This window comes from Drechmeria coniospora, chromosome 03 (assembly GCF_001625195.1).
Source record: "Drechmeria coniospora strain ARSEF 6962 chromosome 03, whole genome shotgun sequence".
Lineage (NCBI taxonomy): Eukaryota > Fungi > Ascomycota > Sordariomycetes > Hypocreales > Ophiocordycipitaceae > Drechmeria > Drechmeria coniospora.
This window is the reverse complement of record NC_054391.1, coordinates 5609560-5627389: the sequence shown is the minus strand read 5'-3', so window position 1 is coordinate 5627389 and position 17830 is coordinate 5609560. Positions and strand designations below refer to the sequence as shown.

The 17830-nt window shown below is 56.9% G+C and overlaps 5 protein-coding genes across 5 annotated transcripts; 2 read left to right on the top strand and 3 right to left on the bottom strand.

The window, feature by feature from the left end:
- Window positions 1-2444: 2444 nt before the first annotated feature.
- Window positions 2445-2954, bottom strand: DCS_07244 (40s ribosomal protein s25; the record flags this gene model as incomplete). Its single annotated transcript, XM_040804529.1, has 2 exons — window positions 2445-2756; window positions 2835-2954. The coding sequence occupies 2 exons, from the start codon at window positions 2952-2954 to the stop codon at window positions 2445-2447; spliced, it is 432 nt and encodes a 143-aa protein (XP_040654633.1).
- Window positions 2955-3149: 195 nt separating this feature from the next.
- Window positions 3150-3949, top strand: DCS_07243 (40S ribosomal protein S5; the record flags this gene model as incomplete). The annotated part of the gene is made up of 3 exons (XM_040804528.1): window positions 3150-3289; window positions 3369-3552; window positions 3632-3949. 3 exons carry the CDS (start codon window positions 3150-3152, stop codon window positions 3947-3949), a joined length of 642 nt encoding a protein of 213 aa, XP_040654632.1.
- A 315-nt stretch (window positions 3950-4264) lies between these two features.
- Window positions 4265-5095, bottom strand: DCS_07242 (acetyltransferase, GNAT family; the record flags this gene model as incomplete). The annotated part of the gene is made up of 1 exon (XM_040804527.1): window positions 4265-5095. The coding sequence occupies one exon, from the start codon at window positions 5093-5095 to the stop codon at window positions 4265-4267; it is 831 nt and encodes a 276-aa protein (XP_040654631.1).
- A 3446-nt stretch (window positions 5096-8541) lies between these two features.
- On the top strand, window positions 8542-14731 carry DCS_07241 (putative dock180 protein; the record flags this gene model as incomplete). Its single annotated transcript, XM_040804526.1, has 2 exons — window positions 8542-14086; window positions 14139-14731. The coding sequence occupies 2 exons, from the start codon at window positions 8542-8544 to the stop codon at window positions 14729-14731; spliced, it is 6138 nt and encodes a 2045-aa protein (XP_040654630.1).
- Window positions 14732-15375: 644 nt separating this feature from the next.
- DCS_07240 (uncharacterized protein) lies at window positions 15376-17714 on the bottom strand (the record flags this gene model as incomplete). The annotated part of the gene is made up of 5 exons (XM_040804525.1): window positions 15376-15519; window positions 15568-16102; window positions 16178-16851; window positions 16918-17133; window positions 17193-17714. The coding sequence occupies 5 exons, from the start codon at window positions 17712-17714 to the stop codon at window positions 15376-15378; spliced, it is 2091 nt and encodes a 696-aa protein (XP_040654629.1).
- Between the last annotated feature and the right edge of the window lie 116 nt (window positions 17715-17830).

Sequence of the window (17830 nt, the reverse complement as noted above, 5' to 3'; positions counted from 1 at the left end):
ACAGTAGAGTTGCAAGCCCTCTTTCGAGTGCACATGCCTGCAAGTAAATATTGCGAGCTAGGTACGTACCTGCGGTGAACACGAACAGTACTTCGGTGTACATGTACCGTATTGTGTGCACCAACAACGGTATACTAGTACTCCGTACGGAGGAAGTGCAGCTAAATTTGCAAGAAATACCTGTACTTGTACTCCGTACGTGCAAGAACATCTCAGCCGCGTTGATTCCATGTCGTGCCGTCCCCACCGTATCAAGGGAGGAAGTTCACATGCACATACCTAAACAACCAGGTAGGTAGGTGTACTGTAAGTACTTGTAAGTATAATATTACTAAAGCACGCCCTTCCACGGTTTCTTGCATGTCTCCCTGTACCAGTACGTTTACGGAGCATTGCACGTGTACGGAGTAAGACACCACCCAATTACGACTTCTTTGATAGGATACGGAGCACAAAGTACGGAGAACAGTACGGAGTACTGGTATCTACAACCCAGTGTACATGTAGGTGTTCCCACGCTGTACTTGCATGTACAACTACAAGCACATTGTGAACGAGGATGAGAATGTGAACAAAGATATCTTTACAAGTATAAGCGTACAGTAAGTACGTGAGCCGGGGAGGATGTACCTGGCACATGTAAGTATAAATATGTACAGTACGGAGTACGGAGTACTTGTATAATAACTGCTTGTACGGAGTAATACGGAGTACTTGTATAATAACTGCTTGTACGGAGTACGGAGTACAGTACTTTGTGTTCGCTTAAGTACTCGGTCTTCGTACTACAATAGGTGCACATGTACAAGTACGGAGTGCAGTACTTTAGTACAAGTACTCTGTACGGACGCTTCATACTAATTACTACACTACTGTACTGTACTTACGTACAACGTACTTACAACCGAGTAATAACTACGGAGTACTACTCCGTACTTTGTTCCATCATTCTGCCATTGCTCCGTACTGCAGGTCAGTATTTTTTGACCCACTAGAACTCACCCCTTCGAATGCCGTACTCCGTACTCCGTAATTATGCCTAGGAAGACCAAATAGGATCTAATCAATCACCCTCACGGTGCAACCAGTCTGAGCATGCCTCACTCACTCAATCTCCCATAAAGGCAGAGATGACAAGTACGTACATGCAAGGACAGTATTTTACGCTGGACTAGCCATCAGCCACCTTGCAATGAAGGTATCAGGTCTCCAAATGCTCGGCGTGAACGAGACGCCCTAGGATATGCGGTTTTGAACTGCTACGTTGTGGAAAAATCAAACGCCTCTGGGCTTGTTTTCGGAACGCGGCGGTTTTGCCCAGTTGGTGGTAGCCAAGTTCAGTTCTGTCGCATGGCTTGGGTGCAGGCGGTTCCGGCCGTCTGAGCCAGTCGCTAGAGAAAGAGATCATCGTCTGAAAATGATGAATCGAATCAAGCAAGCGCATATCACAACTGTGTACTCTGGTGAAGGGGTGAACTACCTCGACTACGAATCTCTTGATTATTCACGTGCGCAGCACTTCATGGTAGAATTGGCAGCCGTCACCGCTGCAACAGTCACGGTCACATTGAACAGGCCAGTGCGGCGTCATCACGGCCAAGTGCTGGTTGGGCCACACATGTGGCGAACAAATGAGCCCAGCAATTTGTAATATATAAGTTTACTTGCTTTCTGTACTTGAGCATGTTCATCTGTCTACTGTACTTACTGTACATACCTGAGCGCTTGGTGAGAGGGGGGAATGGGGAGGGGCAGCGTGATTGCACTTGGCATTTTCCGAGGCAGTCCATAAACGCGCATGGCAATCGTTTCTCATCAAAAGCTACGCGGCAAAGTGGTGGTTCCTCCAGCGTTTCGTTGATTCGCACGCGGATCCTCCCATGACGACTTTCGGATTCATCGGTCATGCAGCTGAATATCATCCATCTTGGGCAGGTCTACTACGTCCACTCAATTCAATGGACCATGACAGGTCTAATTCACTCAGTGCCCTCAGTGCCCCCAGGAAACTCGTCATGTCGCAAGCAGCGCAATGACTTGCAAGACTCCAACGGCCCAGCTGGCTTGCAGAGAGGAAGAAATGGTAGGCATCATCATCATGGCACAACCGAAATGTCGGTTTCAACATGGGCGCACGCGCACGTTGCTATTCTCACATGCCGAATCATCGAGCGATCGAGCGAGCACGAGGGCCTGCAGAGGTTGGCGGGGCTTTGCATCAAGGTAATTTCATTCCATTGCCGAAAGTTAAACAACTCCCGTCCCGTATGCTGCACCGAGCATGAAATGCGTTCCATCTAGGCATTGTTCGCCGTGAAACATGCTTCCAAATCCCCCGGCCGGTTTGTCGTTACGGCCAGACAAGGCTCCCAACCTCCGAGACTCGACTTCCGTTACCCGGATGACTTAGGCGGCGCCGACGGCGCGGGCTGCAACCGATTCCGTTAGCTTCTTGCACCCAATGGTCCTCCTCGTTCGGGGTGCGCGGGCATACTGTAAATCTTCATCTTGCTGTGCGTGACGACGGGCTTGATCATGCCCTTCTCCTCAAGGTCGATGATGCACTTCCGTGCCAGGGAGCCGTTGATCTTCATTCTGTCGACGAGGACGGCGACGGTGACGAGTCGGTAGGACAGGACATCCTTGTAGAGCTTCTCGGACGTGGCCTTGTCGAGGATGACGGCGTGCTGGGCCTTGTCCTTGACCTTGCCCTTGGACCACTTCTTCTTTTGCTTCTTAGCTCCAGCAGCGGGCGCCTGGCGAGAGAGTCCGGGTTAGCATTTCGCGCGATGCGACGCGGTGCGATCGTGACGGGATGGCTGACGCCGGCGTACCATTTTGTTCTGATGTGCTAGACGTTGACGACGGAGTGTGGAGGAACGGGAATTTTTGCCGGCGAAGCCAACACCCACTTGAGTCTGACCCTGGCGGAGTTTCCGACCCAGGGCAGGCATGCCCTAAGGTGTTGAAGGCACAAGGTACGTACCGAACTTTTGGCGGCGCCTGATTCGCCAGTCCCCACACCACCGAAATTTCAACCCTCATCGGCCTTGGCCCGTCTTCAACCAGCTCACAGAAAAACCGGCATCTCGACAATCCCCTCCAACACCCATCCCGCAGGTCCGGAAAGCACGACTGCAATTGCCAAAATGTCTGACGGCGGCGATATCGAGGTCGAGAACACTGTTCTCTCCGACGTCCTCCCCCGGGACGTCACCAAGGAGATTGGCAACATCAAGCTGTTCAACAAGTGGGACTACGATGTCGAGGTCCGCGACATCTCCCTGACGTACGTCGAAGCAGACATCCAGGCGGACGGCGAGAGGAGGCTTGGGGGCGACGGCGTGCTGACGAATGCGACTGAGCAGTGATTACATTTCCCTGCGAAACCCCGTCTACGTCACCCACTCGGCCGGCCGATATGCCGTCAAGCGGTTCCGAAAGGCCAACTGCCCCATCATCGAGCGATTGACCAACTCGCTCATGATGCACGGCCGCAACAACGGCAAGAAGCTGATGGCGGTGCGCATCGTCGCGCACGCCTTCGAGATCGTACGTCGTCGACGACCCGTCCGGGAGTCGTGTTCCCTCGGGCTCAAAGAAGGCAATGGCTAACGCGTGGCTGCCGCAGATCCACCTCATGACGGACCAGAACCCCATCCAGGTCGCCGTCGACGCCATCGTCAACTGCGGTCCCCGCGAAGACTCTACCCGAATCGGCTCCGCTGGTACCGTCCGACGACAAGCCGTCGACGTGTCGCCCCTGCGCCGGGTCAACCAGGCCATCGCCCTGCTGACCACGGGTGCCCGCGAGGCGGCTTTCCGCAACATCAAGTCGATTGCCGAGTGCCTGGCCGAGGAGCTGATCAACGCGGCAAAGGGCAGCAGCAACTCGTACGCCATCAAGAAGAAGGACGAGCTGGAGCGCGTGGCCAAGAGCAACCGATAAACGGATGGTGCGGGCACGGTGTCTGGCGGGAGGGGATTGCGGCTTGGCGTGGTTCTGGCATCTTTCAGAATTGCATTTCGCGTTCGGGTCTGGGAACGCTAGGGATTGTCACAAATGGCTCTAGAGACTCAATAAAAGGCTGAGCTCTACTCGAGCCCAATGAATTTACGCTCCTGCTCCAAAGTCGGCCGGTGGGGCCAGACCGTTTGTCATATTGAATACCTACGTACTTGGGGCCGTCCTGCTTGTCCCCTGACTGGCTTCCCACGCCACGGCAGCGTCTCGCAACAAGTGTGATTGCTGGTTGCCCGAAGGTTACGTCAAGATGCGGGCCTCCTTAGAGCTGATGCGCAGCCGCAGGAACATGCCGACGTGCGGTATGCCCTCCTCCCACCACCTGCCCATGGCGTCATCGACTTGGAAGCCCCATTTCGTCCAGGCGCCCACAACCTGCTCCTGCGCGTGAACGTAGACGAGTCCTCTCCACTTGGGAATCTCCGTCTCCTTCGAGGCACCCAGTTGTTCGAGGCCGAGCTCGGTGATGCTCGGGTCGAAGTAGGTCGGGTTCGATTTCAGCCAGGACAGGACCGTGTCGACGAGCAGGCCGGCGAGCTTGTTCCCTCGAAAGTCCTTTACGACGGCAAGCCTGCCGAGCTTCACGTACGGTTCCTTGCCGTCGTGGAACGAGGTAGCGCGGTCCGTCGGGGGCGTCTTGCTTGGAATCGACGCATCGGCGAGGCCCGCCACTCGTCGGTCGCCTGCCGGCTCCAAAACTCCATTCCAATACCTGCCGCCGTTTTGGGGATGGGGCTCGTGCGGGAAGGGAACCAAGCGAATGGTTCCGATGGGCGTCGTCCTTGTCGAGCTCCTCCGAGGCTGGACGACGTTGCCGTCCTCGTCTCGCACCTCGAGCTCCTCGGTCATGTTGATGCTGGCGTAGACGACCCAGTGGCACGAACGGGCATCGTCGTCGTCGAACTCATTCTCGAGCGGCACCTGCTGCTCGTGCACGAAAACCGTCTCGCGGACGGCCATGGCGTCGAGGAACGCCCGTGGGATCTGTGCCGATTGGTCGTCATGGGGCACTCCGGCCTGGTATCCCTCGAGCTTGCTAGGCTCGAGCAAGGTGATGAAGGGGGTACCCATGATGGGCAAGCAAGCAGAGGGTGAAAATGACGACGACAAGGACGGGAAAGGAAAGATATGTATGCTTGCGGATGTAGAGGGCCTGTGGCGGTCGGAAAAAGAGGGTGAAAGGAGGTCGGTGGTCGTGGCGTGCAAGGTCTCTGCCGGTCCAGTGATGGTGTGTGTGTGTGTGTTGTCGGGGTTTGGGGGCAAATCGTGCACAGAGAAGTCTCGATCTAATGGCTCGATCTAATGCAGAGCGAGGTCACCCACCACCCAACCGACGACTACTTGCGCCAGCCATGCCAAAGCTACACGGCGTGCCTCTTGGGAGGCGGCGTCATTGCATAGTAGCGCGTGTGCGTGCATCGAGCGATGGCGAAGATTCTAGAATATAGGCCCCGAGGCCTTGTTCAGTTGGGCCTGCAGCATTGGTGAGGCTTGAGTCTACAACTACACCAGAAGATTAAAGGAGTCACCTTCATGTCGGCCGCCAGTTCCCGGCACGAAGCGGGGCCTGTTGCCATTGTGGAAACGGTTCGACTGGATGAGATGGCATCCATCGGACGGTCGCTTACGAACATCGAGCCTGCCTCCCAACCTGCGTGGCACGAGAGAGTCGGTTTGGTATCGTTGATGATAGACTCTCAGCCGGCACACAAACCATCAAGCGCTCAATACCAAGGCCTGGCCGGAGTGGAGCACATTGCAGACGAGCGAATGCCCCAAACCCATCGACTCGTTGTACCAGGGTCGTGGAATACAGCAGCTGACTGCTTCACGGTTGTCTTCTTCGTGGTGTCAACGCTATCCATGACCACTCGTTCAGCGACTCTTCGCTCGACAGCCACTCTTCATGCGCATTCCGAGAAGTCCTGTGACAGAAGCCCAGGTGAAATACCTGCAGACAGAACCTCGTTCATTGAAGTGGATGAGCTCACTGTACAAGTGCGAGCACGGGTCCTACAGACCTACAGGCAACGATGCACCTTTTCTCACATGGTTTAGGATCTGCATGCAAGTAAGAAAGTGCACACCTAGGTGTAGGTAGTGGCTACTATTAGTCGTACCTGCAGAGGTACGCATTCGGTCACGTTACCGTGCCTGCAAGCATCATGGAATAGAATAAGTACTCAAGTACACCTAAGTACTGTACTTAGGTAATACTGTACATAGTAGCCACCACCAAAGTAATTGTGCAGTACTTAAGTATACACGGCGGAAGGGGGGGTGAGCAACGAATAATGCCTGCATTTTTGATTTCATTGGATCGGCGCGTTGACTCGTCGATTTGGGGTGGAGTGCTCCTTGTAATAAGTATAAGTAAGTAATACGAGTAAAGCACTCCGTAAGTACATGTACTTACAGTACAACTACAGTAAGTAATACAGTACTCCGTACTCCGTACACACGGAGTACTTACAGTAAGAATTAGATAATACTTCGTTCATGTATTAATCCAGCGTGCACCGCCAATGGCTCACAGGCAAGGTATTATTAATTACTTTTACTTGCATGCAATAATTTACACTTACATATGCTTACAGTAGTGCTTACACGGTATTTCTGCACTCCATACGGAGTACCGTACGGAGTACCGTACGGAGTACTGTAATGCTAAGTGTACTCCGCAAGTACTTACTTGTACGTGTCCGGTATTACTCCGGGACATGCTAGGACTCACAATCTGACCGTATCGGCGAGGTATCACTGATCGGTCAAGGAATGGCATGACTTGGAAATATCTCGGTGACATCCCAGTGGCCAAAGCGTCGCATGCCTTGTACAAATACGGGTTCAATACACAAGATTGCGCCCAACTTGATCTGAATAGCCAGCAGTTGGGAATTAAACCCATCGGCTGAGCCATGTTGATGCTGCTGAAATAGACCCCCAAGTTGGTAGTACTTACCATACAGTGCAAACTGTTCCAACACAGCACTCCTCTGGTACATCGTGCACCAGCAGCGGTTGTGGCAGTTAACATTTCCAGGCACGCGTTGGCACAAACTGGAACGCTATGCGCCGTGCCGGCACGGGCCACAGCCTCAATTCGCCCGCAGGAGGTACAGGTACATGTGTTGTCGTAGCGAATTGTGCCAGTATTGCGTACCAGCACAAGTTCCTGGCCACGCCTAGCGTCGTGTGTCCGCCTATTCCGTACAAGTACACTTGCTCAACCGATGAGCGACGGAATTTTTTCAGAGGGCTGCACGTCTAGGCCTGAGTACTTACATGTACAGTATGTATAGTTAGTAGGTAGTAAGTAAGAGCAATAATACACCTACAGACTACGGAGTACAGTACGAATACTCCATGCTTTCATACTGGTTCTTGTAGCTCTGCTCACACCCAGAGTACTAGATGCGTACTAGGTACTCCGTACTGCAATAACGAGTTCGTACAAATACTTGCTGCACTCGTATCGTAATGTACATGTACATCGTAGCAGGACGAAACCTACTAGTTTCTCGCTGCTCGTACCTCACGAATGCAACATACCGCAATCCTCTCCTGCAACATCTGATGGCATGAGAAAAAGAGCAATTTTGCAAGTAATAGCGTACGGTACCTACCTAGTATAGTAAGTACACGTATACTGTAGTTAGTTGTAAGTAGGTGTACAAGAGTGCCGTAAATTGTACTCCATACTTGCAGCGCACAGTACATGGCTGGTTGACATGACTCGGCGAGCCATCGATACCTGCGAGTACTCAAAAAGTACAGTAAACGTACTGTAATGCTTGTACGGCGTACACATACAGACAAGTACCGCTACCTACATGTACTTACAGTACTGTAAATTCCAAGGTTCATCATAGGAACAGCCAGTACAGCGTATTGCAGTGTATCTGCAGTGCAGAGTACAGTGTATCTGCAGTAATGCAGTACATGTGCCTCCGTACAGAGTGCAGCGGTTGTCGGTGTGTTGCAATGTACTTACGTCCAGGTACAGAGTACGAGTACGGAGTAATGGTGCTAATACTCGTACCAACGCTCGCGTGGTACACCGTACAACACAGGTCAGGGGTCATCTGTGCCCTTTGCTCCGTTCTCTCTCCGCTTTGCATTTCCAACATCCAACTTCATCGGGACCGTAGCGTGCCATTCTCCTGAGCCGTCCGTCCCTCCAAAGGACTCGTCAACGGGGCATTCGAACCCGGCCGGCCGGTGAGTTCAACCGTACGAGCTCGTGGGGAGCCGGCAGCCCTCCCTTCCTCCCCTTCCACTTCCCTGCCACGGACAAACCATGCTGATAACGTTTCTTTTTCCGCACCGCAGCGGAGAGTTTGTTGCCGTGCCTGCCTCTGGATGACTGGATTGCACCGTCATCGCCTCTCCCCGCCTCGTCACAACCTGCCCACGTCGTCCGGCAGCACTTGGCACTCGGTTGATTGATTTTTCCTCGAATACCCAACTGCCGTCTACCCTTCGGTCGGCGCCTGCGAGCGCCCGCGCTGAGTCCGATGCCCTGGCAGCCTCTCCCCCGAATCGCATTCGCCGTCGCCACCTTCCCCTTCGCCGCCGAAGGCCCGGCCGACCTCCCGCTCGAGATTGGCGATGAGCTCTACATCATCGAGGAGACGCCCGACGGCGGCTGGCTGCGCGGCTACCTCGTTGCCCCCCCTAGCCTGCTCGCCGGCTTGACCTCCGTCAAGGGCCAAACCCTCGAGGCACGCGTCTTCAGCGGCATCTTCCCTCGCAGCTGCGTCGAGGTACGAGAGATGCTGGGCGAATCGGACGAACGGGACGGCCAACAGGTCGTCGACGACGAGCATCGCGGCCGAAACGGAACCCAGACCGAGTCGGAGGCGGATGAGCCCCCATCGTCCACGGCCGCCGCAAGGCCCTCGAGCGACGCGGCCAAGAGCAGCCTTGTCGACCCGACGGTGCCGACGGCGCGAAAGCTGAGCGCCGCAAGCTTCACCGTGCGGAGAAGGCCGTTGAGCGAGCTTCCCAACGGCACCCTCGGCCACGTGTCCGCCCCCGCCGAGAGGGACGTCGACGCTCCGCGGCCCGCCGCGCCGGTCCCGATGCTCAAGATCGGAGACGAGACGCCGACTTCGGCCTCGGAGCCCTTGATCGACGAGATTGCCTCCTGCCTGCGGGAGTGGCACTCGACGAACCTCCACGAGCTGCTTCTGTCGCGCCGATACGCCGAGCTCGACAAGCTCTCGCAGCTCATCACGAGCCTCAACCTTCACCGCCAAAAGTTTCTCCACAATGTCCTCACGGCAAACGAGTACCATCGGCTGCGGGAGCGAACCGTCTGGGACCTGGTCAAGGTGAACAAGCTCTGCGGCGGCGAGGTCATCGTGCGGGACCCGGCCGCCCGCGGTCGCGTTCTGACGGCCGATGATTCCGTCGTCGAGGTCACGAGCTTGCAGTCCCACATGAGCCTTCTGGAGGAGCCTCCCCAGCCCGTGGCCGAACTCTCCAGTCTATACCACCTTCTGCTCGAGGTCAAGGGATTTGCCGCTTCCTCGGCCGAGGAAATGTCCTTGTCCATTCATCTCGTCTCCAAACCTCCCCACGGAAACATGTCCAACCTGTTCGAGTCCTTCAGCGTCGACGTTCCCTCCGGCGGCACCATGGGAAATCTAACCCAGAGCGAGCCGGCGAGGACCCTCTTCGCCGAACTTTCCGCCCAAGACATCGGCGATGCTCCCTCTGCGGACTCCGACCTCTATCTCGTCGTCAAGGTCCTTGCGACGCAGAAGATTCCATCACTCGCCCCCCAGTCCCATTCCGGCACGGCGACGGACCATGTCGACTCCTCGAGAGGCCACCCAAGATCAGCCCCCACGACGGCGAATAAGGCTTCCAGGAGAAGCTTGATGTGGAGCGGCAAGAACGGCCGGACGGCCCTCTCGAGAGCCAGCGGCGTGCCGAAACTGAACGGCCTTCCGGAGCGAGCAGATGATTCTTCTCGCGATGGTGCCACGCCGAGCAATGCCGGCCATCCTCCTCCTGGCACCTCCGACTCGAGAGCGGCCGCCGCCGCGGATGGCCCCCTGACAACCATGAGAATTGTCGGAGTGGGCGTCCTGAAGCTCAACTCCATCGCGAAGCAAACCGACGAGGTGGAGCAGGTCATCAGCATCTGGTCCCCGACCCCACGCCTCACCGCCGATGAGGAGGACGGGGAGGAGTGGGATCCGCTTATCCGCGAAGTCTTGGGCAAGTCGACCGGCTGCTTTGAGAAATCCCGGAGAGGCGAGCGGCTCCAGCTGAGCCTCCGCATGTTCAACCATCCAAACGCCGACGCCCTGATCAACGCCACCCCGACCCTCCTCTCGGCCGTCTCCAAGACGAGCCGGATCGGCTTCTCCGGCGCCCCGACGCAGCCCAGGTCGGACATTTATCTGACAGTCAACACAGCCGCCTTGGCTCGCCAAAACCTGCTCTCGAGATTCGGCGGCAGCGCGACCAGCATGCCACCCGGTCTGCAGGGCCAGAATCTGCAAGTCACCCTCGAGGTTCGTGGCCCCGACGGCCAGCGATTCGACAACTGCATCTACGCCGCGTCCAACAGGGAGCCCGTCTCGGTCTTCAGGTCTGCCGCCGTGGAAAGGGGGGAGGCCTGGAACCAGACGCTTCGATTGTCCTTGTCGCCCACCGACGTGCCCACCGCTCATGTCGTGCTCTTTCTTTCCGACATGCCGAACCCGCCCTTCGCCGTCGCGCATCTGCCCCTGTGGGACCAGGAAGCCTTCACCCGCGATGGCCGGCACGGCCTCCTGCTCTACAAGCTGGACGAGAACACCTCGACGGCCCACGCCGGTCCTTCCGGGAGAGGCGGTTACCTCTCGCTGCCCTGGGCGCCTCGTGGCAGGGATCAGCATTCCGCCGACGTCACCGGACCTTTGGCCGTCCTCCTTGTCGACTCTTTTCTCTGCAGCACAAGGTTCTCCCAAGACAGGGTGATACTGGGAATTCTCCACTGGAAGAACATGTCGCACGAAAGCCTGACCTCGGTGCTGAGACGGCTGATCTTCGTTCCCGAGATCGAGGTTGTCAAACTGCTGAGTGATGTTCTCGACGGTCTGTTCGGCATGCTTGTGGAGCATTCGGAAAACGACGAGTTCGAGGATTTGGTCCTCACGGCCCTGGTCAAGGTTCTCGGCATCGTGCACGACCGGAGATTCAACCTCGGGCCTCTGGTTGACCACTACGCCGAGGGCAAGTTCAACTACCCCTTTGCCGCCGCAAGCCTGGTCCGCGCCTTCACCCGCCTCCTCCAGGACCCCACGGAGCCCGAGACGGCCCGCAAGCTGAGGACGACCTTCAAGGTCGTCCGCCACATCCTCAAGTTCATCAAGCATGCTCGAGGGCAGATGAAGGCAAAGGAGGCCGTCATCGGTATCAAGTCTTCCCCGCAGGGGTTCACGCGCCAGCTGCGGACCATCTTCAAGGCCTTGGACGCCATGATGTGCAACCCTGCCCCGGTCCTCGTCGGCAGCCAGACGCTGGCCGTGCAGCACTTTCACACCTGGCTGCCGGAGCTCACCGGCCTCCTGACGACCGAGGAGATTGTTCACATTGCCATCGATTTCATGGATTCCTGCACCAATGTGAAGGGGAAGCTGATCCTCTACAAGCTCATCCTAATCATCAACTACTCGAAGCTCGACCTCTTTGCTCACCCGGATCAGAACGCGGCGCTCTGTGCCAACACCGTTCGATGGATATCTCCCCATTGGGGCCACGTCGAACAGGTTGATGATCAATGGCGAGACCAGGTCCGCCTGTGCTGCTCCATCATTGCAAGCCAGGTCCCTCACCTTGGTCCCGAGATTCCCGACCACGTGCCTAGCATCATCGACTCGTACATGGCAATCCTCTCGTCACCGCAAAAGCGCCGCGCTCGACTCTCTCTTCTGTTTCCCACCTCTTATCCGTTCCCGTCCAGTTCGGTCAAGGAGAGGCACTCCCTTGATGAGGCGTTGGTCGAGCTGTCGGCCATCCTGTCGGCCATTTCGAGCACTCCCGCCGGCCTGCAACTCGAGCTCGCCGACGGCAACCTCGCCATCCTTCTCGAGAAACTGCTCGAGCTGCACATGAGCATTCTCACTGGCGCCGCCTTCCCGTCGGGCTGGTTGAGCGTGTACATCTACCACCACAAGTCAACCATGCGTACGTTGCAGTATCTGGCCGGCATCATGCTGGAGTCCTTCCTTCCTGACCCCGATGACGCCGAAAGCTTCAATACGGAACTCTGGAAAGTCTTCTTCAACACTCTTCTCAAGCTGGTTGGGAGTCCGTCGCTTGCTCTCGAGACCTTTCCCGAACAAAAGCGAAGGGCCGTGTGGAAGATTGCGGGCGATGTGCGCGAGGACGGAGCCGAGCTTCTGCGCAGGACCTGGGAAGCAATCGGCTGGGAAACGGCACCCGATGAGCTCGCTCGGTACGGCTTGCCCAAGCTTGGCGGGTACCAGGTTCAGTACGTCCCGGCTCTTGTCGGCCCCATCGCCGAGCTATGTTTGAGTGTCCACGAAGGACTGCGGAAGATGGCGGTCGAGGTTTTGCAAACCATGATTGTCAGCGAGTGGACTCTGAGCGAGGACCTCACCGTCATCCAAACGGAGATGATCGAGTGCCTGGATCAGTTTTTCAAGACGAAACCCCTGACGGAGAGCATCCTCCAGAAGCTCTTCATCGGTGAATTGCTGCAGCGTTTCACCCTTCTGTCCGAGATACCCGACGATCCGCTCTACGCGGCCATCCGTGAGCTGGTCGCCACTCTGGACGAGTTCCTCGATCTGCTCGTTGCTGTCCACGGCGGCGATGGCGGCAACGAGGCCTCCAACATCATCAACCGGCTCCGGCTGATGGAATTCCTGCGAGACATGCAGAAGGAAGAGATATTCGTGCGCTACGTTCACCACCTGGCGAGCTTCCAGGCCGAGAGTGGGAATCAAGCAGAGGCAGGCCTCGCACTGCGCCTGCATGCCGACCTCTACGAGTGGGATCCCACTCAACAGACGCCAGCCTTGGTGGAGCCGGAATTTCCGGCCCAGACAATGTTTGAGCGCAAGGAAAAGATTTACTTTGACATGGTCAAGCACTTCGAGGAAGCTGAATCTTGGAGCAACGCGTTGACGGCGTACAAGGAGCTCCAGGTGCAATACGAGACGAACGTGTTTGACTTTGCCAAGCTGGCAAGGACAGAGCGCGCAATTGCGACCATCTACGAGACCATATCGAAGAGCGACAAGCTTGTGCCGAGATACTTCAAGGTGGTCTACAAGGGCCTGGGGTTCCCCTCGGGCATGCGTGACAAGGAGTTTATCTACGAGGGATCGCTCGTCGAGCGAGCGTCCGCTTTCACCGATCGCATGCAGGAGCAGTACCCATCCGCTCAGATCGTCACGAATGGTGACGTGGAAGAAGTCGAGGGACAGTTTCTCATCATCTCGGCCGTCACACCTCACCGTGACCTGACTCACCAGACTTTCCAACGGACTCGGGTCCCCCCGGGCGTCCGCGATTTCCTGCTCTCTTCTCATCCTCAGAGCTTCACCTTCACGACGATGCGCAACACCTCGGGATCCGATGTGGAGGAACACCATGCGGAAAAGGTCGTGCTAACCACTGCCGAACCGTTCCCCACCCTTCTCCGTCGAAGTGAGATCGTCGACAGCTACAAAGTGCGACTGTCGGCGCATGAAACGGCGCTGGAACGAATCATCCGCAAGACGCAGGAGATGACGGCACTGGAGCGCCGCCTGGCTGATGGTGACGAATCAAACGCACAGCAGCTGCTCGATGCAGTGTCGGCGTCGGTAAGCCTGTCGTCCAAGAACAGCGTTGCCCACTATCGAAAGCTGCTGCCGAGTTTTGAAGGCCGAGACGACGAGAACTATGAGGCGGAAGCAGAGCTCGGGCCTATGGATGTCGCCATCAAGATGGCTTTGGTCGATCATGCCTTGACGATCAAGAGGTGTCTGGCTCTATTTTCGCGACGTGCCAGCGATATTGCCTCGCAAAAACACGTAGAGCTCACAGGACGTGAGTTCATTCCCCGTTGTTGCGGCTAGGATGACATGACTGACGGTTGCAGACTTTGAGAGGAGGTACGAGACCGAGATTGCCATGTTCGCACCTTCAACGCCAGCGCCACCGGCTTCGTCAACCCCGTCCACGGCGTTTAGACGCTCTCTTTCGTCTCTCGGTCACAGCCCGCAGTGGCCCAACATTGCAAGCCCGCTCATCGGAATCAAAGCCGAGGAGGCATCGATCGGCCAACGGGTTTCCCTGCGGCAACGCGGCACCCGGCTCAGCTTCCTTGCCGGGCGAAGGCAAGAACCAGAGCAAACCCCCGAGCCCGTAGGGGTGAACTCCGGAACGGACATGGCATCCGCCATCAGGCGCAGCTTGAGCAAGGGTGCACGTCGTCGACAGAGCTTATTCATGTCCAAGTCCATGGACGGTGACTTTGGTCGCAACGAAGATGCCGGCATGGGAAGACGCAACAGCTCGGCAAGTAAGCAGAGCCTAGACAGAGGTTCCACAAAAGATGACAAGTCTCTCGACTCAGAGGGGCCTGGCTTAGTGAAGCGGGGAGGGAGTGTGAGGAAGAGGCTCAGCATGCTGAAGCTAGGCAAGAAAACCAGCAAAGTGAGTGGAGTCATGAGAAGTGTTGACGAAGAATAAGTTGATTGCGCAACGCTGGTCTGTCTGCGTCACGTCCGTCACAGCAGCTGCCATGGATGAGCTTGGCAGAGCAGACAGTGTGGCATGGTCGTCCGCGCATGAAGAAAGTCTGTATTTTCTACTTTGTATAAATCGAGAAGGAGATGGAAAGGGTTGCGGGTGGTGCAAGGTAAAAGAGTACATATCGCGGCATGTACACAATGATGGCAGCTGAAATGCTTTTTCATCATGGGGGGCATTTTGAAAGCTTTTGTACATTGTTCTGTTGTCGTGTACAGATATTAGGGCCTGTGCCGCTAGGTGTTCTGGATACAACGGGCCGTGTTGTATCAAAATCTAACTTCATGTCACTGTCATCTTTGTTTCGCCTTGCCCTCGGTTGTGTGACTAAACGTCGCTGGCCTGCTCGCATTGTCAATGCCGATTGGCAAAGGCCGAGACCTCGCAGAGGAGCTGGTAAGACTGATCTTGATCTGCATTGAGACTAAAAATCTACGATGTCATGGTTGTACGGCGGTGATGGGAGAAATAGTGAATTGGAGACTGCCAAAAAGCCCTCAGTTTGGTATTTGCAATGGATATCCTCGACAGAAAATCATCCGACCCCTACATCGACCTGGCGTGGGGGGGAGTGCATGGCACTCTTACAAGGCCTCCAGCTCCGCCATTCTCTTCTCGAGCTCCGGGACCTGGCGCAGCTTGACCTCGAGCTCCTCCTTCTCGTCCTCGAGCTTGAGGCGCTTGTCGGCATCAAGCTTGGTGAAGATGAAGTTGCCCTGACCATCAAACTGCAAAATGTGAGTGTGATATTTCCACAAACTCCGGCGATGGCTGACGGTCATGAGGGTGATTCCGAGGGCCTTTGCGTTGTCGTACATGACCTTTTCCGTGTCGAGCGTTACACTGCTGGTGCACTCGTCGAGAATGGCATACTTTGGGCGATGGTAGAATAGGCGGGCCATGGCGACGCGCTGCTGCAGACCACCTGAGAGCACATCGCGCCATTCGGCTTCAGCATCCCACCCCTCGTCGTAGAGCTCGACGAGGTGCTCGAGCCCGAGGGTCTTCAGGATGGCGAGCAGGTCTGCGTCGGTGACGCCATGGGAGCGCATCTGGCGCAGGGAATCCGGGTATATGATCTGCTGACGGAGGGAGCCGCGGGAGAGATAAGGGCGCTGGGGAATGTAGAAGATGGCGCTGAAGGGAGGTTTGTATACGGTGCCGCCGTAGACGGGCCAGAGGCCGCCGAGGATGCGGAAGAGGGAGGATTTGCCGCAGCCGTTGGGGCCGACGACAAGAAGGTGGTCGCCTTGCTTGAGGGAAAAGGAGAGTGCCTTGATCAAGACGTCTCCGTTGGGTGAGACGATGGGGCTGGCAGCCGTCAGCTCGGCTCGGCGGGGTGTCTGTCTGACCTCGGTATCAAGGGTCGCGGAGGGAAGGACTTACACATTGATAAAGGTTATATTTTCGCTCTCGTGGACGGTGCCACGTCCCTGGAGGACCGCCTCGTTGTCCTCGATGCCCGAGGATGAGACGAGCTTCTTCTCGAAGTGGCCCGACTGGATATCGTCCATGACGTCAAGGAGCGAGGCAACACGCGAGGTGTAGCCGGCAAGCTCCATGACTTCCCTGTAGGAGAACATGATGCGGCCAAAGGCGTCGGAGGCGGACAGGAGCATGCGTCTGTTGGTGACGAAGGACTCGGTCCTGTCGCCCATGTTCATGGCGACCTGGCCGGGGATCTTGACGAAGACGGGTACGCTGCAGAGCATGAGGCCGAGGGCACCCCAGAAATACTTGATGACAAAGTCCTCCATGAAGCCGTGGTAGAAGCGCTTGCGGAGGATGTAGTTGACGTGCTTGATGAGGGTGAAGTAGCCCTTGTCGAGCGTGTCCTTTTCGGCATCGTGACCGGCGAAAAGGGCGACTTCTTCGCTGTAGTCGATGAGGCGCGAGTGCTGAAAGCGAAATTCTCCCTCGAGCCTCGCCTCGTCGGCAACGTACTTGCCGAAGGGGGGGGTCAGGACGCGCAGCATGTTGGCCGAGAGCTGGACCAGGAGGGACATGAAGACGACGCCCTCGCCGCCGACGCTGTTGGAGAGTGAGTAGGTGTAGATGGTCTGAGGAGGTCAGTAACTCAGCACCAGTGCCAGCGTCAGCGTCACTGACTAAGGGGGGGGGCCTACCATGTCGAGGAGTGGCTTGGCGAGGTTGCTGAAGAGCTCGGCGAGGCTGTTGGAGAACTTGGAGACGTCGACGGCAATCAGCTGGTCCGGGTTCTTTATCCGGTCGTCGAGGGCCGAGAGGCCATAAAAGGTCAAGTTGGACAGGTACTTGTCGTGGATGTGCTGCGTCAGTCTTGAGCGGTACTTGAGCGACAGCTCCGCTTGGTGGTACGACAGCTACGAAGTCGGGTGTCAGCTCCTCACGGCGTCGGCCTCGGGGGGGCCATGGGTCTCACCATCGAGTTTGTGCAGGTGGCCGGGATGGCGATCAACATCCACCAGACGATGTTGGTGAGGAACTCCTTGCCGTTACCCTTGACGAGGGCCTTGACGATGGCGCCGTCCATCTCGGCGACTCTCAAGCTGATGAGAGTGCGCAGGACGAGGAAGAAGCTGTGGCTAATGAGGAGCCTCGTCTCCTTGGTTCGCCAGCCGGGGATGACAATCTTCAGCAAGCGCAGCAGCGAGCGGAAGAATTCGCGGTTCAGGGCGACCTTCTTCTTGGGCGCGGCGGGGTCATCGTCGTCGGCGGTCGAGACGGTGCCGCGACGAGCGGAACGCTGGGCGGCATCGCGGATGGAGGCCGCCTTTTGCTCCGAGATGGCGTGGCGGACGCGGTTGACGAGGGCGACGAAGAGGGTGATCCAGACGGCGCGCGAGATGCGGGTGCGGTTGGCCAGATAGAGGCGGGTGAGGTCGGAGACGATGCGGCCGACGGTCCGGTCCCCGGGACGGCTCAGCTTGGACATGGATCCCATGGCTGCGCGACTGCCGCTCTCGGTCCGGCTTTGACTCTGGCTTCACGGCACGGGCAGCTGTGGGAGCGACGGACGAGGTCGCGTGAGGAGGCGGAGGGGCGACGAAGGGCGTGGCG